The following is a 22,939-nucleotide window of genomic DNA, read 5'->3' on the forward strand; positions in this document are numbered from 1 at the left end:
CAGGCTCCCAGCTACTCGCCCGGCTAGTTTTTTGTATTTTTTTAGTAGAGACGGGGTTTCACCGTGTTAGCCAGGATGGTCTCGATCTCCTGACCTCGTGATCCGCCCGTCTCGGCCTCCCAAAGTGCTGGGATTACAGGCTTGAGCCACCGTGCCCGGCCTTTTTTTTTTTTTTTTTGAAGACAGAGTCCTGCTCTGTTGCCCAGGCTAGAGTACGGTGGCACGATCTTGGCTCATTTCAACTTCCACCTCCTGGGTTCAAGTGATTCTCCTGTCTCAGCCTCTCGAGTAGCTGGGATTACAGTTGTGTGCCACCACACCCAGGTAATTTTTTGTTTTTTTGGTAGAGACGGGTTTCACCATGTTGGCCAGGCTGGTCTCGAACTCTTGATCTCAAGTGATCCACCTGCCTCAGCCTCCCAAAGTGCTGGGATTACAGGCATGAGCCACCGTGCCCAGCTGATGCTGATAATGTATTGGTGCTCAATAAAATTTATTAAAGAAATGGGCTTCAAATGAAAAGGCAGTGTCACCTCTAAAGTAGCTCTTGGTTTTGTTCATCAGGGTAGTCTTGTTTTAGCTACAGGCAGAATGGGGTTTTGGGTTGTGGAAAGGGTCTGTTCAATAACAAGAGGTAGGAGACATTACTGAGTGAAGCAGCCCAATGTTCACTTTCATTTCTCAGTAAAGGTCATCTTTCTGCAGTAATATTCAGGCCCTTCCATGTCTTTAAAAAGATTCTAAAGACTTAACTGTTTTAGCATGAAAAGTATAGGATCTCATAGGCTAAGAATTAAACATTAATTCTTTATTCAGAATTGATATCATGAGTCAGAGATGGTTGTCTTGGTCTGGGCTTTTGGGCTGTGGTATGTTGAGTCTACAGTGACACTTGCCTCCATTTGCACTGGTGTTCCAGACAGGTCTACCAGACTCTAATGCAGCAGCAACTCAGTAATGTGGACTACTTGCAGTCTAGTATGTCAGTAGGTCCTTCTTTAAGAAAATGTTTTACAGGCTGGGCCCAGTGGCTCACACCTGTAATCCCAACACTTTGGGAGGCCAAGGTGGGTGGGTCACCTGAGGTCAGGAGTTCAAGGCTAGCCTGGGCAACATTGTGAAACCCTGTCTCTACTAAAAAAAAAAATACAAACATTAGCTGGGCGTGGTGGCAGGTGCCTGTAATCCCAGTTACTTGGGAGGTGGGGCACGAGCATCGTTTGAACCCAGGAGGCGGAGGTTGCAGTGAACTGAGATGGTGCCATTGTACTCCAGCATGGGGCACAGAGTGAGACTCTGTCTTGAGCATGTTTTAGAAGAGAAACATGGCTTTATGTTTTATATATGACTCAATAGAACAATCATCTTTCATGAATTGTAAGCTTTTCCACTTTACTTAAACCTTATTGCTACAGTATTAATTATGATGGTCCCATTTAAGGTACATATTTAGCGAGGCTTGTGTTAGCTAAGTTTTCCAGCTTTGTTGGTGTTCAAGTGGTTGGCTGCCATCTCGGTGGAATTCTTGAAAGAGACAGTCAACTTTTGGATGTCAAAAGTGCTTTGAATTGTTTCATTGAAGGGAAAAGTATTTGGAAAAATTTAAAAGCATATTCCTACTATAGGCTATTTTTCATACAATCTGATATTCTAATTATTCAAATTTAAAAAATGACATCTGGTAGTACTATATACTATATACATATACTGTGTCATATAGGATATTCTACATAATACGAAACACTGTCTAGAGCTATAGTGTTAAACACTCACTGATTCTTTTTCATCAACCTCTTTACTGGACCTAATAAAAATACATAAAACTGATTTATTCACTTGCAGCTTTTAATCTCCCTATGTAAATATACCAATATTAGTGATTCAATTTTCTGTTACTTTAGTTGTCTAAGAATTAACTTAAGAATTATACACATACTTTCCTTTTAGAGTATGTTGGATAAAGGACATTGTTGTGGCAGTAACTGGAGAGAACATGGAAGTCATGAAAAGTATTATTCAGAAGTATCAGCATGAACGCATCTCACTGGTCGAAGCTGGAGTGACCCGCCACAGGTCAATTTTCAGTGGACTGAAAGCACTGGCAGAAGATCAGCTCAACTCTAAACTCTCTAAGCCAGAAGTAGTGATTATCCATGATGCAGTGAGACCATTTGTTGAGGAAGATGTCCTCCTTAAAGTTGTCACAGCTGCTAAGGAACATGGGGTAAGTCTTTTTACTTGAGACTAGATAGAAGGGACAAACACTGTAGTGTGGTTCATTTGCTGAATTTTGATTCAATTCTGTTTAAATGTCAAATTATTTAAAATGTGCATGATGACCTAAAGATGTTATGGTGATTGGTTATAGGAACTTTATAGATTGAGACTGTTCTGGAACATATCTTTTGCTATAGTTATCTACCATAATGTGATATGAGGTATTTGGAGAAGAATGTATTAAAGTTATTACAGTTATAGATATGAATGAAACTTTAATGAAAATTAAAAGACAGTTATATTAAAAATACCTGAGAAATCTCTCAGAAGTATAGGATATGTATAATGTGGTCCATTGTACTCAATTTTGTGTTAAAGTTTCAGAAGTGGTTTGTTTTCTAGTATATACTATATAAGATTTTCATAGCCCTTAGAGTAAATCATCTTGAGATGACAATTGTTTCCATTTGTTTCACCAAAATAAACACAGGATAGCAAAAGACCTATTGTAATCTTTGGAGCATGTTTATTTTTTCCCTTCTATTACCAAGTAAAATTACGTAAATATGATAATAGATACTAAACTTGTTTGCAGTCTGAATTGGAGACTTAGTGAAATTTATTGCCAAACCATGGTATTGTATAATAGAAATAGGCTATGAAGTTGGACAGACCTAGGCCCAAATCTGTCTTTTTACTTACTAGTGATGTCGTGTTTTTAACTTTCTGAGTCCATTTTCCCGACCTGTGAAAATATAGAAACTAATACTTGTAAGATTATTTTAGGATTGGAAATTATGTTAACTATTAGAATACTAAGTGCTTAAAGGGTATTATTTTAAGATGAATTATAACATCTATGTAATAGTTTCCTTTAAGATTATAGACCAACAGGAGGCAAGCCTTCCTAGTCATCTGGGTGCCCAGAAGTTTTTTTTTTTTTTTTTTTTTTTTTTCCTCCTCTTTAAAACCTATTTAGGAAACACAGTCTATAACTTCAATAACACATGTGTATTTGAATTGCCATAGGAAATTTTCCCTAACTTCATCTCTTCCTTCTGCAACATGAATTTCACTTTAAATTTAAAACTGTATAAGAATTTCATAGACCAAATGAAATATTTTGATTTGCCTTTAAACAAAAGGATAAATGGTATTTAAGGTAGTGAAACTTGTGGTCCAGGAACCATTAATGACCACAAAACTTTCCCCTGGCTCTTGGGCCTTCCCCCTTGACTCCTTCCTCTTCTCCAGACAGCTCAATTATGGTAGAGGCAAGGTAATCAGTTGCAAGGGTGGTGAGAAGGCATAAAGAAGCAAAGGATTTTCAACTTAAGAATTTGAGTACATTTTGCGCATTTGGAAAAGTTCTTAGGGATGACAATACAATTTGGTAGACCAACATTCATTCCAATGCATATATACAATTTTTTTTTTTTTTTTTTGCCTGGGTTACCTTCTGGAAAATTCACTTAAACTCACTATAATAATTGCACACATTTGTGATTTTTTGTTGTTGTTGTTGAGTAATAAGCAGGAAGTTTTTCTGAGATATTGTCCATAAAGTGATTCTTCTGGTAGTATGTCTTAAAAGACAAAAGAAGCCTTTTATCTTGTTCCAATTAATATTCTAAGGATATCATTGTCTTACATGTGATTTAATAGAACATATTAAAATACATAGCAGTTACTTTTTGCAGATTTGAGGGAGTACCTATTAGATTGTTTCTTGGAATATAATTTGTAAGGTTTACTCACATAATGCATCTTAAATGAAACAAATTATATTTCAATGAAATCTGTAATTTTCTGGTTTGATTAAGAAGCTGGTTCAGAATAAAACGTTACAACTTGTTTAAGTAAACCTCAGATATACGGTTTCTTTTAGAAATATTGCCTTGTTTTTGTTGGTGTTAAAACATAAAGGGTAAAATCATGAGTTTTATATACATCCATGTTTAATAATTTTTTCAAGTTTATTAATGAGAGAACCAGACAGATGTTACAACTGGTTTGAAGTTGAATCCGGAAAAACACTTATACAAAGTAAAAAGGGATGTTGAATTGAATTAAAATAGAAAACTGACTTTTTCATGGGAGAGTCAATTGAAACTCCAGTAGACATAATTTATTTGCATGTTTATAGGTAAGAATTGTTTTGCATTGCTATTGGTTATCTACAACTTTGAAAGTTGTAAAAGAGCCCAAGGCTAGATTCAGCTAATCTGGGAGAGTCTGCTATTAGTCATGTAGTTGTCCATTGCAGACATCCTGTAACCTCTTTGGTTTATTTTAAATTTTCTTAAAACAATTAGGATAGTGTCCCAGTATTCTCAGTTAACTACAGGCACTATGTCCTGCCAGTTCTCACACACTGTACTGACTTACAATCATAACAACATAAACACAGTCACACAGTGTTCAGACAGTTTTCCATGCCTCCTTTTAACTCATTGCCTTTTGTTATCTTAGTTTTCTACAGACTCCTTAACTGATGATTTTTCTTCACAGGTATTAATTTTCAGGTTCTACCTAAAGGTCCCTTTCAGACACATTTTCTGAACAAGCTACGCTGTGATTATCTTTAGGGAGGGGTGGGTTATGTATGCTAACAATAACTCTGTTTTAATTTATGTTCCATTTTGCTTAATTAAAAAAACTTAAACTGGTAAAGAGAATGCCTCAAGAGACTCAGATGTCCGCGATTAAGACTGGCAATTAAGGTTGTAGAGCTCAAAAGTGTCACAAGGGCCCAGTTTTACTTTTTGCCTGTATTACATTGTCAGGCCCTACAGGGAGGCAAGATGGCTTCCATAAGGTCGGGACCAAATTCCATCAGGATTATATCTGTCTTACATTAATGATGATAGTTTTTCTGGGTATAAAATTCTAAGTCTACAATTCTTTCCCCCACCCTCACTATTTTGAAATCAGGTTATGTCACTGACTCCTGGCTTTTATGCTGCTTTTGGGAAGTCTAACCAACCTAATTGTATTCCTTTGAAAGTAATTTGCCTTTTCTCTCTGAATGCTTTTGAGATAATTTATTTTTCCTATGTGTTTAGTCTCTCTGATGTGTCTATATAGACTTTTTCCCTTGCTTTGGATCTATTGTCCTTTATGAAAGTTGATTCATATTTTTACTCTAGAAAAATGTGAATAATTATCTAATTTGAATATTGATTCTGTCTCATTTCTGGTCCTGACAACTCTTTTCCCCTCACCTTATGTATACTGTACGTATGATACACTGTTATCCAGTCTTCATGTGTCCTAAGTTCTCTTTCATATTGCTGTTTTTGTATGCTGCATCCTAGGTAACTTGTTTCCAATTTCTCATTTTTTTTAGCTCTGTCTAATATCCTGTTTAAGGACTTTTAAAACCAACATTTTGAAATTATTTGGAGTCCCATTTTGTGCCTTATAATGTATGATTAATCTCCTTTCTGTTTTTTATCTTCTTTTGCCTTTTAAGCTCTGAACATAATACTTTATACACTATAGCCAATAGTACTTCTTGGTAGCTTAATTCACTAACTCTTCATTTCTGTTTACTTTTGTTCATAATTTGTTTCCTCCTTTGTTTTATAATTTGGATTGTAAGCCCATGTTTGGCAAGAGTTTATCATCAGGAGTTCTGTGAACATGGGATAAGGGTGTGTTTCTGAGGCATGGATTTTTATTCTTTCTGCCAGGGATCCTAAGGGCTTCACTAACTTGGAACAACTTTACATTAATTCTTGGCTTGAAGTTTTATAGATTCTGTGGTAATGTTAAATGAAACTCTAAACTCACATGAAGCCAAGCTTTATTGTTATAACTTCTCAGGGAAAACTGTCCCTGCCCTTTGAGATCCCAAGCAAAGATATTTTTGCTTGCTGTTTTCCTTCACTTGTCTCTCTTCCCTTGCCCCAACTACCTAAATGAGGGACTTTCCCTTTTATGGGTCTTAGTGTGGAAATTACAGTTATAACCAAGTAGCACACCCTCAAGATCTTAGTCCTCATTCTTCTCGTCTGTTAAAACTAAAGCCTCTTTTTCACTGAAAGCATCTTTGCCGTCTTATTTCTCTGATTTCTAGCTATCAGGTTGTTTTACTCTTAGGTGATTGGTTAAGTCCAGACATACTCTTAAAAGGCTGTTTGTAAAATTCTCTCCTATACTGTTATTATTATTTTTTCTAGTGAAAGAGGTGTTTCAAGATACCTGGTCTATCATATTACTAAAATTAGAGGTCCATAATCTTTTCTAAGTCAGAATGACTTGTATATTTCTGCATAATTAAGTCAGATAAAGAAGTGGCAATGAAGACTTTGTTATAAGGGAAATGTTGGAAAGAGTAAAATAAATTGGAATGTGGAGAAATCAAAGGTAAGTGAGAATAATTTTAAGAAGGACCAACAGGTTAAATATTACATTGACTCTAAGAACACTAACAATAGGATAACTCAAATGAGACTATATTAGCAAAGGAACCTCCTAAGTATTGCTCCTGGTGGGAGAAGGCATTTGCTAAGTTACTTGTACATCCTTCTTACCTCAGCTTTGTACTCCAGCACCTCTAGTCATTTTATGCTCTTGTTGGTGATCGACTTCTTACACATTTCTCACCTTCCATACCCCTAATCTATGTTATAAATCGTAGCAGTCTGGCTACTTTTTCCTCTGACCATTCTTTCCAAAGTCACCTGTGACTACCTCATTCCCATGTTAAATGTGCATTTCAGTCTGTTAAATAATAAAGAATTTGCCCTTTATTCCAAGTTCCTGGGAGGAAGACTCTAAATCTTTGGGATTCTTGAAGTAACAGTAGAGTCTGTTGTTTATGAGCTCCTTGGATTATACCTGAGCTTATGCTAATGAGAAGACATGATTTAGGAAGGGGGCTGGTCACTAGAAAGATGAAATAATGTGATTAGAGGCTTTGAACCAGTTCAGCCTCTGGGGACAGGAAGGGAGTTGAAGATTGAGTTCAACCAGGTGGCCAGTGATTGAATTAGTCATGCCTCTAGCATGAAACCTCAAACTCTGGACCCTGGTCCAGGAGAGTACCTGGTTATTGAACACAGGGCTGTGCTGGAAGGGTGGTGTACAGGGAGACAAGGCATAAAAGGTTTAGGATTCCCACAGGCCTCACCCTATGTGTCTTCATTTGGCAGTTGTATCCTTTGTAATTAAAACTGCAATTACAAATGTATAACTTTTATAAATGTCACACATGTGTCAGGCATGGGTCAGAAATGTGTTGAGCACGTGTCCACATCTTCCATCGCACATATTGGACATGTGCCATGTCACATGTGTTGGTCACGTGTCACAAATGTGTAATGTGTCACGAGTTGGTTTTCTCACATGTCAGTCATGTCAATCATGACGTGATCGTGTGATCCTGTCGGTCACATGCCAATCGTGTCAATCACGTGTCACAAACGTCAGTCACGTGTCAATCATGTCGACATGTCAGTCATGTCAATCACGTCAGTCATGTGTTGGGTGTCATACATGTTGGTCACATGTCAGGCATCGGTCACGTGTCATACGTGTTGATCACATGACAATCACGAGTGATCACATGTCAGTAACCAGTTTGTCACGTGCCAATCCTGTCAATCGGGTCAGTCACATGACACAAACATGTTGGTCACATGCCACTTGTCAATTATGTCGGTCACGTGTTGGTTAAGTGTCAATCACGCTCCATGTCATGTCGATTCACATGTCACACAGGTGTTCATGTGACAGTCACGTGTTGATTGTGTGAATCTCAGGTCACGTGTTGGAGATGTATCATGTTCTAATCATGGCAGTGACATGTCACAAATATGTCAGTCACGTCAATCATGTGGCAATCATGTGGCAATCGTGGGTCACATGTCAGCCATGCTCCAGTCAAGTGTCACACACGTGTTGATCACGTGATGATGTGTGCCATCTATTGGACACGTGCAATCACATGTCAATTACATCAGTCACCTGTTGGACACGTGCTGATAACATCAATCACGTGTCATGTATTCATTGCTTTCCAATTGTGTCATTTGTGAGTCAATCATGTGTCAAACATGTCAGTCATGTCGATTGTCAATCATGTCAGCCATGTCACTCACGTTATGTGTTGGCCACAACACTCCCATTATACACGTGTTGATCACATAGTGATCATGTGTCAATCATGTCAGTCACGTTTGTCACATGTCAATCAGGTGTCATGCATCACATGTTGATCACGTGACAATCACATATCAGTCATGTACAATCATGTCAATTGCTTGTCAGTCACTTGTGACAAGCATGTCAGTTACATGTCATGTGTCAAGTGTCATGTTGGTCACATGTCAATTTCCGGTAACACATTGGCCATGTATCATGATCACGTGTTGGGATCATGTGTTGATTCCATCTCGTGTTGGGTGTGTGCTAATCTTGTGAGTTGTTTCTTACATGTCACAAATGTGTCGGTCACATGCCAGTCATTTCAGTCATGTCAGTTGTGTCACAAATGTCATCAATCGTGTCAGTCTCATGTCATGTCAGTCACATGTCAAGTGTCAATGCTCTGGTCACGTGGTCATGTCACATGTTGATAACATGTCTATTATGATTTTGTGTCAGTAGCATGTTGACCACATGCCAGTCCTGTCAATTGCATCAGTCTCGTGTCACATGTCAATCGTGTGAATCACATGTGATGTCATGTGTCAATCAGGCATCGGTTATGTGTTACATATCACAATCACATGACAATCACGTCAGTCACATTTTGGTCATGTGCCAATCGTGAATTGCCTGTCACCTGTCACAAACGTGTTGGTCCCATGTCAATCATGTCAATCACATGTCATGTGTTGGTCACATGTCAGTCACGTCCTTGTCATGGGTCAGTCATGTGTCACATATGCTGCTTACTTGATCACATGTCAGTTATGACTCAATCACATATCAGTCATGTGTTGGATGCATTTCAATCGTATAAATTGAGTCATGTCAAACGTGTTGGTCACATGTCAGTCTTGTCAGGTCAATCACGTGTCAGTCTTGTCAGTCACGTGTCACACATGTTGGTCACATGTCAGTCATTGGTTAAGCATTGGTTACATTTCACCCATGTGTTGATCACATGCCACTGGTGTCAATCGTGTCACTTCAAACTGTTGGTCATGTTTCAGTCATGTTTCAATCACATGTCAGTTGTGTTGGTGACATGTCAATCATGCTGTTGCATCATGTTGGTCACGTCTGTGTCAACCACGTGATCGGGTGATCATATGTCGATCACGTGTGAGTCATGTTGGACACGTGCCAATCACGTGTGATGGTCACATGCCAATCGTGTCACATGTCAATCATGTGTCAATGAAGCACTGGTCTTGCCTCAGACACGTGTCAAACACGATCATGTTTGTGTCAATCATGTGAATCATCTGTCACATGTTCGTGTCAACAATGTGTTAGTCATGTGTCATACTTGATCACATGACGATCACTTGTAGTCTTGATCACTCAAGTGTCATGTTGGTCATGTGTGGATCATGTGTCAGTTGTGTCATTCACATGTCTGCGTCGTGCCAGTCATGTCAATCACGTGTCATATCAGTGTGTCATTTGGTCACGTGTCAATCATGCCCTGGTCACAAGTCACGTGTCACATGTGTTGATTACATGATCATGTGTCAGTCACATGTCAGTCACGTGTTGGTCAGGTGGTAGTTTCAGTCACGTGTCACATGTCAAACGTGTCAGTCATGTGTGAATTACCTGCCAGTTGTATTGGTCACGTGTCAGACATGCTTTAGTCAAGCTTTGGTCGTATGCCACGTGTTGATCATTTGTGATCAATGTGATCATGTGTTGATAGTTTGTGTATTACATATTGGTCTCATGTTAAGCACATGCCAATTATGTGCCAATCACATCAGTGATAGTCACGTGCCAATCATGTCAATTGCATCAGTCATGTGTTTCAAACGTGTTGGCCATATGTTGATCATGTATCACGTGTCAGTCACTTGTTTCACTGTTGGTCATGTCTTACAGTAACATGTCAGGTACATGTAAGTTATTTTTACACACTTGTCACATGTTACACACGTGTCATGTGTCAGACACTTCACCTGTCATGTGTGTCTCACTTGTCAGTCACATTGGTCATGTGTTAGTCACATTTCGATTGTCAATCATGTTGATTGTGTTCATGTCACATGTTCACATGTTGTGTCAGTCATGTCTGTTACATGTCAGCCACGAGTCACATGTCACGTGTCTGTCATATCACACATGCCAGTCATGTCACGTGTCACATGTGTTATGTGTTGGTCATATCACACGTGTCTATCACATGTTACATATCATGTGTCACGCTTGTCTCCATGTCTCCTGTTGGTCATATTTCATGCACATGTCAGTTACATGTTTTTATCACATGTCAGTTGTGTCACACGTCCATCACATTTTGATAACGTGTCATGTGTTGTTTATGTGTCAGTAATGTGTCAGACATGTCTCTGACATGTCAGTTACATGTCTATGTATTTCACATGTGTCTTCCACATCATGTGTTTTTTGTTGCATGTGTCCCATGTGTTACACATTTCTTATAGCACTTGTTTTGCATGTGTTCCAGTTCAGTAATGTGTCACATGTGTCACCAGTGTCACACATGTCTTTCATGTCATGTCATTTAATTACACATCACATTTGTCTTTTTTCACATGTGTCATACACGTTTTTTGTTACATCACACATGCTTTTAATCTCATCTCATGTCTTCTGTTACATTTGTTACATATAGCATGTATTCCCTCACATGTGCCATATGTCTTCAGTTACAGGCATGTTACACATGTCTTCCTTCATACGTATGTCACATGTTGTCACGTGTGTGTCATACATATGTATTCCATCATACATCACAGTTTTCTGTTTGCACTCATTGGTGGGTATCTGGGCTGGTTCCATATTTTTGCAGTTGCAAGTTGTGCTGCTACGTATGTGCATGTGCAAGTATCGTTTTCATATAATGACTTCTTTTTCTCAGAGTAGATACCCAGTAGTGGGATAGCTGGATCGAATGTTAGTTTGACTTTTAGTTTTTAAAGGAATCTCCTCACCACACCGTTTTCCGTAGTGGTTGTGCTACTTTACTTTCTCATTGGCAGTGTAGAAGCATTCTGTTTTTACCACATCCACACCAACATCTGTTTTTTTTGAGGTTTTGGGTTTGGTCATTCTTACAGGAGTAAGGTGTTATCACATTGTGGTTTTGATTTTCATTTCCTTGATCAGTTGGTAGATTTTTGAACTCTGCATTTGGAAATGTGATATTAAGTAGGATTTACCATGGCTAACAATGACTTCTACTTGTCTATTGTGATCAATATACTTCTGGTCAGAGTTTATTCATGTGTGGGGGTAAGATAATGGTTTTTCCTGGTTTCTGCATGGGAATCAGACAATGTTTTTTTCCTGGCTTATTGGATACCGTAGCATTGTCTCCTAGAGAAACTTTGATACTGGTTTAAATCCTAGATCTAAAGAAGTTTTACTTGTGAGAAAGCAGTAAGTTCTGATTCGTGAAGAAATCCAGGTTTATTTCGACAAAGGGTAAATTGCCTGGAGCAAGGACTGACTTATTCTCTGGAGTGCTATGGGAATGAGGTGAAACTTGATCTATTTTTGATGCTAAAGAACTACTATGTGAAAAAGCTTTGCTTTGCTTTAATGATTTCAAATTACCCACTTCTGTGTTTCTGCTCTATGAATTACCTTCAAAGGAAGTTGGGGAAAGGGTAGGTCAAAGACAGATGGGTGTATCTATGGTTTAACATGAAATAATGTTTAACATGCTAGTATATTTCCAATCATGTCATAATTAGGGTAAATGGTACTATTGAAATCTTAGGAATTTATAGGTAGCATGTAAAACAAAGGTCTCTCTATTCTTTTTTGCTGCATATCCACTTTTAGTGGTGTATTACAGTAATATGAATAGAGATTTTTCTAAGATACCTCTATTTCTATATTGGGCAAATTGTATCAGTTCAATTTGTTTGTCAGAAGGAGATTGGAAGTATTTTATGATTAAAAATGTTAAATATTCAATCTTATAATTCCCAACGATTAGCTTTGGAGATGCCGTTCTGCAAACACTGATTAAACCTTTCAATTAAGACAACTTGCCTAACTAAAATCAAAATTTCATGGTTGGAGGATTTCTGTTGTACATTGTTGTAATTAGCTAGAATGTAGTTGCCTGAGGAGAAATGCATGTTAGTGCCTGCTGTATGGATGCATCATAGTATTATACAATAAAGCAAACAGTAGAGGTGGGGTTTATTATTCCACATTTTATGATTTGTATCAATGATTTCCATGCAGTGACATGTGGAAATATGGTGATAGATTAGCTTGAGAGACAAGTAATCACTGAGGTTGGTGCTGAACTGTTAAGCTTCCATTCAGGGCCTATTACTAATACTTGAGGAGACATTTGTACTTGATAACTTGGGAATGATGCCTCCTACAACAAGCTTCCCAGGTAGCTGTGCCTTGCAGGCCACTAACCAGCTTGTTTATACTTGTCATAATTTTGATACTTTGAATTTCAGAAAACATCACAAAATTGAGGATTCATTGCATGTTCGTTTGTGAACAGAGGTCTCTTACATGAAGACAGCTGTGGAATTTTAACATTAGCATTTTCTGTATCTGTTTGTAGCAGATGGCAAGGCAAGTGATGGAGTCAGCCAAGAAGTTATTTTCACTTGTGATCCGTTTTCATAGGCCTTTAGTTTAAGATGTCTGAAGCTTTTTGTCACCTTGTGCTTTGATCTCTCTTCTTGTTGTATTATTTTCCCATCTGATATTCTGGCTTTCACAGACGAACCTAGTAATTTGTGGAATTTACCAATCCTGCCATAATTTTATCTGAAATATGGATGGTTTCTGCTCTTTAGTTTTTGGTAATCAAGATGGGACCCCATGAATACACATGTTGAATTTTAAAAAACTACTGAAGAACTTTGGACACCTCTGTGTCTACCACTGGTATAATTAGATCATCACCAGTCACATTGAAACTATCTGCTCCCAAGTCTTATCTAATCCCCCCAATGAATAAACATTACCCAAACTTTGTTTTTCTCGTTGTCTTGCTTTTCTCTTTAGTTGTGTAACATCTTTTCCTAAAGAATGTTTTGGCTATGTTTATATGATTTTTAAACATGCTTGGCATATATTTTGACAGCATAGTTACTTTGCACAGTATATTTGGGGAAATGTATTCATATAAGTCTATGCAGCTATAGTTTGTTCATAATCACTACTGTGTATGCCATAATTCATTTTACAGATGATGGGCATTTGTTTTCTCATGTTTTTGCTGATGCAAACATTACTAGTATGGACATTATTATATATCTTGTGCCCATGTGCAGGGATTTCTCTACAGTTCTGACATATGTTGGTTATCAGTTTTACTAGATGATGCCAAATTATTTTCCAAACTTGTCTTGAATTATACTCATCAGTAATGTATAACAAGTTCAAGTTGCCCTAGTCCTCACCACTACTTGATATAAGACTTCCCTCCAATCTATTTACTGGAAAATGCTTTCTCTTTGTGGTTTAAATTTAGCGTTTTGTTAATAGGTTGGGCATCTTGTTATATTAATGGGCTTTAAATATTATTGAAATGCCCGTGTAAGAATTTACCCTATTTTTATTTTTAAGCTTTTGACTTGTAGGAGTTACATATTCTGGATGCTAATACTTTGGCCAGTGTATGCTGTATTTTATAACTATTTTCTTCCATCTGGAATAATTATAAGTCACAAGATGTTGTTATAAATAGGCATTTTTTATCTTAATATACTTAAAATCACTAATGTCTTCATTAATGGTTTTTGTTTTTGCCTGGTTTAAGAATTTTTTTCTTACACTGAAGTCATGAAGATATTCACCATTTAAAAAAAATGTGTTATAGTTTTGAATTTTACATTGCCATCTCTTTCTGGAGTTTACAGATGGAGTAAGGATTGATTTCACTTTTGTCTTTTGCTACAAAGGTAACTCTTTGCCTAGCACCATTTGTTGAATAATTATCCCCTTCTCCACTGACCTGCACTGCCACTTCTGTCATATATTGAATTTCTATGTAAGCATGGGTCTGTTGGGACTCTCTTCCATGCTGTCGGTCTGTTTTTGTACCCTGTCTTAGTCACTATTGAGACAGCTCTCTAATAGTAACTTTTCATACTGCTAGATCAAGTCCCTTTCCCTACTGTTCTTAAGTATACTTCTTAAACCACTTCTGTTGTTTAATTTTCTTATATTAATATTGCTGTGTATATATGCATTCTAAACTATTAGGTAATTTTTAATGTTTCCTGAGAAGTAGTTTGTTCAATCACTTATCTATCCAGCAAGTATTTGAGAACCACTTCAGCAAGTTAGAGGCTCCCACCTTGATCTGGAACTCAGGACTCTCCACCCCCAATATTTTGCATTACTGTATCTTATAGTTGTTGCTTTGCTAATCTGTCGTGTTCATGAGACTTTAAGATCCTTGAGAAGAACAATTCTATCTTATTTGTTGAAATCCTTAAAACAGGATTCTTTCTTTATACATAGTACAAAAAAAAGTGGTCAAGAAATGTTTAAAGAAGTACAAGAATACTTTTTAGAGAAAAGATGGAGTAATTAAGAGATTCTTACTTGGAGTATCCAGGTGGAAAGAGAATATTGTGAGCCTGTCTGCTTTTCACTGTTTTTTGGGTAGGGGAGGAGGCTGGGTGTATGAGAGGGTGTTCAAGTTTTTATTTAAACTACCTAATTCTTTAAAAGTTATAAAAATGAGTGAATATAGTATTGAGAAACTATTAGGAAGTTTTCATACTAGGAACTGAGATTAAAATATCAAAAACAATTTATTAATGGCTTATGTTCATCAAGTGACTGAAATGAGGGAAATGAGTTCATAGTGTATTTGTAGCACTTTAGCATCTAATAACTGGTCTCTGGAAGGAATGCATCTACCCTCTCCCTCTCACCGAAACTGAACCCTTTCAGAGCAAGGATTGCATTTTGCGCATTCGTCATTATGCGGAGCATAGTGCTTAGAATATAGTTGTCAAGCTCTTTCAGATAATGTAAATCTATCATATGAACTAGATAACTGTGTGAAAGTAGGACAAAAATATGAAGAATCTAAGGCTACTGTTTGCCCATGCGCTCTACTGAGATGGATGTTTTCTGCATGGGTGATGGTATATTGTGGATTTTTCTGGATGATTTCACAATATTCTGCCATTTTGTCAGGCTGACATTTCTATTTTGGTTTTGGAAACCGCCACCACGTAACTATTACTCTGTAGGGGTATGATGACTATTGAGACAACTTAGTGTGAATTGTTGGATTGGAAGTTTTGACATGTGGAGGCTTTCCTCATAAAATATTATAGTACTACAGCTGGAGGAGCCTGAAATAAAATACCTGGTCAAAATTTTTCATTTCATAGAAAAGAATATTAATTAAGCAGAGATGAACTTGTTCCAAATAACACAGCTATTAAGTGGCATGAATGAGACTTGCATTATTGTTCATGCACTACAAATACAGGGTGCTTCTATCAAGCAAGATAGGTGTCTTAGTGAGGGAATGGAATTTGGTTTGACCTCATCTTGAAATTTCTTCAGATGCTGCTGCTGTGTAAAATATCGTGAAGACATATGTGTGTTACCAAGTGACACTTTGACTTCTTTGTGTGGCCTGATCAGTATCTCTAAGACCTACAACACTGATTCAGTATTTACTGAGTGCATGCTATGTATGAGGCACTTTTCTAGGTGCTGGAGAGACAGCAGCCATGGAGTGAACATTCTAGGGCACTGCTGTCCAGTAAAACATTCTGCAGTGATGGAAATAGTCTAACTCCACTATCTAGTACTTAAGCTACTAGTCACATGTGGCTATTGAGTACTTAAAATGCTCCTAGTGGAAATGAGGAACTGAATTTTTTAACATTATTTACGTTGAATTAAATAGAAGGAACTTGACTAGTTATTTGAGATGGAAAGCTCTTGGAACATTTTGAACAGAAGAGAGACATGATATAACTCGTCATGAACAGGTTTGTTCTATTGCTTTGTGAAGAATAGGCTGTGGAAGGACAAGAGTGAAGGAGATACCAATTGGGAGGCTCTTGGAGTAATCTCAGAGGGAGGATGGGTGGCTTAGACATGGATAGTGGAGACAGTGAGAAGTGGCAGATCTGGAATACTTTGAAGCTGACAGGAACTGGATTACTGATGGACTGAATTGTGAGAGTCGGGGAGAAATCAAGGACAGCGTTCAAGATTTTGGGCAAGAATAACTAGAAGAATAGAGTTAATGTTTGCATAGATGACCGTCTGTAGGAGCAGGTTTGGAGGCTGTGGAGTGGGTAAAACCAAAACTTTGAGTTCAATTTGTTGCAGTTGAGGTATGCGTTTTGAACTAAGTGGAAATGTTAAACAGACATTTGGAAGTGCAAATCCAGAATTCAAAAGAACTCTGGGCTGGATTATAGGTTTGGAAGTTTTCATGTAGATGGTGTTTAAAGTCATGGGACTTCATGTGGTCATTAATAGAATGAGTGTAGATAGTGTTACATAAAATTTATAGGAGGCTATTGACTTGCACTAGGCTCCTGGACTAAGCCTAACAGACCAAACCAATAGAGAGTTTAACTACAATAGTTGAGCATTAGTTAATTGCAGGAGGACCTGTAACCAATTAAGCTGTAACCTATTAAGTCATCTTTACACAGCACTTCCATTTCCTGTAAATGCTGTCAGATTATGTTATTGGAGTTCTCCAAAACTGCTCCAGTTTGGAGGGCTGTGCGATTCACAAGTCATTTTTGTTTTGCTGGTTTTGTTTGCTCAAGCTCGATTAAAATGCAAACTTGTCTAAGTTTTTTTACCATTTAACAATAGAGAAGTGTGAGGATGCAGCTCTGGAATATTTTACCATTTACAGTCTGAGAAAGTAAGGACCTAGGAGTTAGTGTGGGCAGATGAGAGGGTGTGGTTGAGAATGATTTTTGAAAACTAAGTGAACAAACACTCAAGAAGACTAAGAACTATTAATTGGATTTGGCAATGTGGGGGTCATTGGTGACATTGGTTAAATGTATTTTTGTGGTGGTGTGGCGGTAACGGCCTGATTGAAATAGATTGCAGAAAGCATAGGAAGACAGAAATTGGAGATGTGCTCTTATACAGATAATTCAGAGTTGGGCTTTATACTTGTGTGAAGAAACTTGTTATTAGCTGGAAGAAGATATATATTAAAAGAATTAATGATGGCAGAAGTTATGGCATACTTGTATATTAATGAGCATAATTAAATGGAAGACTGGAAATTGAGGAGGCAGGACAGAAAGAATACTAAATGTGGAGAAGTATTTGAGAGGGAATGGGTAAAAGTAGCTAAGTAGAGACATTGGCCATTAGAAGCCAATTTTTTTTTGGAGTTTTTGTAGTAACTTCTGAACGTCTTCATTAAATTTACTCTTAAGTGATCTTCTCAATGCTTTTGTGAGTGAATTTTTTTAAATTTCATTTTTGGGTTGTTGTATTTCTGTATACTAGCAATAAACTGATTTTTTTTTTTTTTTTTGGTATACTAAGCTTGTTCTCTGTATCCTTGCTGACAACTTGCTTCTTCTAATAGTTAGAAGACACTTCATTGGTATCTTGTATGTAAGGATCATGCTATCTGCAAATAGAGATAGCTTTACTTCTTTTGGATAACTTATTACATTTTCTTGCCTAATTATCCTAGCTAGGACTCCCATTACAATGTTTACTGGAAATGGCAACGGTGGATTTCCTTGCTTACTCTTGATCATAAAGGGAAAACACTCAATATTTTACCAGTAAGCATGATCTTAACTGTGGATTTTTCACAGACACTCTTTTTCAGGTTGAACAAGATCTCTTCTATTTATAATTTTTGTGCTTTTCTCACAAAGGAGTGCTAGATTTTGTCAGATGAGTTCTGTGTACCTGTTGACATGTTCATGTGTTTGTCCTTTATTCTATTAACATGGTGTATTACATTGACTATATATTTTTTTGATACGTTGAACCAACTTGGTATTCCTGGGATAAATCCCACTTGGTCATGGTGTATAATGCTTTTTTATATGTTGCTGAATTGGGTTTGTAAGTATCTTGTTGAGAATTTTTGCATCTGTTTTTGCATTGTTTACAAACCAACATCCCTAATTGGCTTTCTTTTCTTGTGCTGTCTTTGTTTTTGATATTAGGATAACACTGGTCTTACAGAATGAGTTGGGAAGCATTCTCTATTTTTTTGGAAAAGTTTGAAGAATTAGTATTAACTGTTCTTTAAATTTTTGGCACAACCAGTGGAGCCTTCCGGATCTTGGCTTTTCTTTGTGAAAAGTTTCTAAATTACTAATTCAATTTCCTTTTTATAGGTCTATTCAGACTTTCTATTATCAAGTTAATTTTGGCTAATTGTTTTTCTAGGAATTTGTTAATTTTATCACTTTTCTAATTTGTTGGAATATAGTTTGTGGTTTGTATTCCTTTTTATTTCTCTGAGGTTGATAGAAATGTCACTACTTTCTGATTTTACTAATTTGCATTTTTTTTGTTCAAAGGTTGTGAACTGTTTTTGTTGGTTTGAGATGGAGTCTTGCTCTGTTGTCCAGGCTGGAGTGCAGTGGTGCCATCTCGGCTCACTGCATCCGCTGCCTCTTGGGTTCTAGTGCTTCCCTTGCCTCACCCTCCTGTGTAACTGGGATTACAACCATGCACCACCATGCCTGCCTAATTTTTTGTATTTTTTAATAGAGATAGGATTTTACCATATTGGCTAGGCTGGTCTCAAACTCCTGACCTCAAGTTACCCACCTTCCTTGGCCTTCCAAAGTGCTGGGATTATAGGCATGAGCCACCGTGCCCAGCCGCAACTGTTATTTTATAAAAGAACCATATTTGGCTTTTATTCTTTTTCTTTTCTCTAATTTATTTCTTTGTTTACTCTTTGTCTGTTCTAATTTTATTTCTTTTTTCCCCCATTGTCTTAAGGTGAAAAATTACACTTGTCTAGAATCTTTTTATATAGGCATTCACAGTTATACTTTTTCTCAAAGGGCTACTTTAACTGTATCCCATAAATTTTCATATTGTTTGTGTTTTCATTGAAAAGTATTTTCAAGTTTGCTACTGGTTTCTTTGATTAATTTTTTTTTTTTTTAGTATTGTTCATTTTCCACATACTTTAAATTCCCAACTTTGACTAGGCATGGTTGCTCATGCCAGCACTTGGGTACCCCAAGGCAGGCAGATTGCTTGAACCCAGAAGTTTGAGAACAGCCTGAGCAACATGGTGAAACCCTGTCTCTATCAAATATTAGCTAGGTGGGGTGGCACATGCCTGTAATCCCCGCTACATGGGAGGCTGAGACTGGCAGGTTGCTTGAGCCCAGGAAGCTGAAGCAGTAGTGAGCGGTGATTGTGCCACTGTACTCCAGCCTGGGGGGACAGAGTAAGACCCTGCCTCCCCCACCGCCAAGGAAAGAAAAGAATAAGTAAGTTTCCAACTTTGTGTCTAATTTTATTCTTTTCTAAGAGACTGTACTTGGTATGATTTTGATCCTCTTAAAACTTGTTTTATGATGCAGCATATGGTCTGTTCTAGAGAATGCTCCATGTGCACTTGAAATAGGTATTCTGCTGTTGTTGGGTGGTATGTTCAATAGATGTCTGTTAGGCTTATTTGGTTTATAGTATTTTTCAAGTCTTTTGTTTCCATATTGATCTGCCTAGTTCCAGCCGCGATCGAAAGTAGAATATTGATGTTTGTAACTATTGTTGGATTGTTTATGTCTTCAGCTTTGTTCGCTTTTGCTTGTATTTTGGACATCTTTTAAATGCAACCTATTTGTGTCTTTGAATCATAGTTGTCTCTTGTAGACAGTTTGACAATTGTTGCCTTTTGATCCATTCGTTTTAATATATAATTAGATTTGTCTGCTAGCTTACTTTTTTCATATGTCTCTTATTGCTTTCTTTTGTAGTAAGTGAATATTTTTACTGTAATACTTTAATTCCTTTATATTCTCTAATTTTTTTAAGTTAGTGGTTGCTCTGGGGCCTACAGTATACATGCAAACATTTATTTGCTTCAGAATGTACTACCTTAATTCCAGTGAGATATTTAAAAATTACATGGCTCTACTATTTTCCTTTTTTATACTGTTATTATGCATATTATATCTATGTAAGAAACCCAACAATCCATTTTATTTTTTGCCATTGAAAGTAATGGTAAAAACTGCAATTACTTTTGCACCAACCTAATAATTATTAGTTTATATTTTGCTGTCTATAGAAGATGAAAGGTAAGCAAGTGTGTGTGTGTGTGTGTGTATATGTGTGTGTGTATGTACTTTTTAAAATTTTAAATTAAAACAAATTTTTTGAGACAGTCTCTATTGCCCAGGCTGGAGTGCAGTGGCATGATCTCAGCTCACTGTAACCTCTGCTTCCTGGGGTTCAAGTGATTCTCCTGCCTCACCCTTCCAAGTAGCTGGGACTACAGGCATTCACCACCACACCCTGCTAATTTTTGTATTTTTAGTAGAGTCAGGGATTCCCCACGTTGGCCAGACTAGTCTCAAACTCCTTACTTCAAGTGATTTGCCCGCCTCTCCATCCCAGAGTGCTGGGATTACACGTGTGAGCCACTGTACCCAGCTGCAAGTATGTATTTATAGAGTTTGTTGTATTAACTTCTTTGCCTGTCATTTTTAATTAATTTGTTACTGTGGGTACAAGTTGCCATCTGGTATCATTTCCTTAATCCAGTACACCTTTATTCCTATCCACCTCCTTTTTGCTGTTTTCATCAAATATACACAGTTCAATATGTTACAGATTAATCAGTTAACTATGTATCTATTGTTTAATATAATTTATACAGACAAGAGGCAAGGAAATACTGGGTAGAAGAAGGCTGTTCCCTGGCAAAGGCCCCATCCTCAAGCCTGGAAACTCATGGTCCTAAATGGGAATAGACTTTCCTGTATTCACACCCAAATGTTGCCTTTTGCCCTGCCATACCCTCCCTTTCCTGTGCCCACATAAGCCCAAAACCCCAGGCTCCATGAGAAGAAGAGCAGACAGACAGAAGAGCAGCAGAATGGCAGAATGGTGCAGCAGAGAAGGAGAGAAGAGAAAGAGCATCTGAACGTTGAGACGAGTTCAGCTGGGGATGGCGGGAGAGAAGATTGACTGCTGGATAGCCAAACTCCAGGGGAAGATCATCTTCCCACCCCATCGCCCTTTTAGCTTCCCATCCATCCTACTGAGAGCCACCTCCACCACTTAATAAAACCCCCACGTTCACCATCCTTCAAGTTCATGTTTGATCTGATTCTTTCTGGACGCTGGACAAGTACCTGGATACCAGGAGGGCACTGAGCTGGTTAACACTTAAGCTGACTGTGGACGACAGAGCTAAAGGAGCACTGTAACGTGAATGCCCACTGGGACTTTGGGAGTCATGGGTACCCACCCCTAGATGCTACTGTGGGGCTGAAGCCCAAAAGCACTTGCTTTGGCTATTGCACCTGCCCATCTGGGTGCTCCGCATCCCATAAGGGGTTTGAGTGTGTGGCAGCCAAACAGATGAGCCACACCCCTGTTTCAGGTCCTGTGAGGGGGTCAGGGAACTCTCACATTCCATAATTGCTTTTAAAACCAGTATATAAAGAAAACTCTTTTATACTTTTATATAATGTCTTTTATACTTACATTATCTTTACTGGTACACTTTGTTTTTAATGTGAATTAGAATTGCTGTCTCGGGTTGATTTCCTTCAGGCTGAACATTTGTTGCTATTTTTTTCTAAGATGAATCTGTTAGCAAATAATTCTGTGTTTCTGTGGAAGTGTTTTCATTTTGCTTTCATGTGTGAAATATTGGTTTTGCTGGATATGAGATATTTTTACTTCTAGTGACTATTACCCCACTGCCTTCTAACTTTTATTGTTTCTGATAAGTCACTTGTTAATATTGATGTTCTCTTACTAATCATTTTTCTCGAGCTACTTTCAAGATTTTTTCCTTGACTTTGGTTTTCAGCACTTTCACTATGATGTGTCTAGATGTAGATTTTTTTCTGATTTTTCTACTTTGGAGTTCATTGAGCTTCTTGACGACTAATTTTTCCTTTATTTTGGGAGGTTACCAGTCATTTCCTTGAATTTTTTTTTTTTCTGCTTCTTTCTCGTCTTTCCTTTTGGTACTCCCAATACAAAATTGTTGTGTACTTAATGGTGTTCTTTATTCTGAAGCTCTGTTCATTTATCTTCATCCTTTTTTCTCTGTTGTTTGGATTGTATTACCTCTATTGATTTAAGTGTAAGTTCATTGATTCCTCTCCAGTCCAAGCTTGTCACTGAGCTCCTTTATAAATGTTCATTATAGTTATACTTTTCAATTCCAGAATTTCTGTATTTTTAAACTGCTTAACATTAGTGATATTGTCATACCTTGCCTTACTACTTTTGAGTGTAATTTCCTCTAGTTCTTTGAACATATTTATAGTAGCTGATTCTGATTTGAGGTCTTTATCTGCTAAGTTTGATATATGGGCAGGGCCTTCTCATAGGCAGTTCCTCTTGCCTGCCCTTCCCCTCCCAC

General features: G+C 37.5%; 1 protein-coding gene across 2 annotated transcripts in view; it reads left to right on the forward strand.

Annotated features, from left to right (window-relative positions):
- Positions 1-22,939, forward strand: part of ISPD (isoprenoid synthase domain containing) — a 322,630-nt gene that overhangs the window by 13,509 nt on the left and 286,182 nt on the right. For both annotated transcript variants that reach the window (XM_025380089.1, XM_025380088.1), the window contains exon 2: positions 1,948-2,224. In XM_025380089.1, the coding sequence (XP_025235874.1) occupies positions 1,948-2,224 (277 nt within the window). The remainder of the gene's footprint in view (positions 1-1,947; positions 2,225-22,939) is intronic.

Source organism: Theropithecus gelada, chromosome 3 (assembly GCF_003255815.1).
Source record: "Theropithecus gelada isolate Dixy chromosome 3, Tgel_1.0, whole genome shotgun sequence".
NCBI lineage: Eukaryota > Metazoa > Chordata > Mammalia > Primates > Cercopithecidae > Theropithecus > Theropithecus gelada.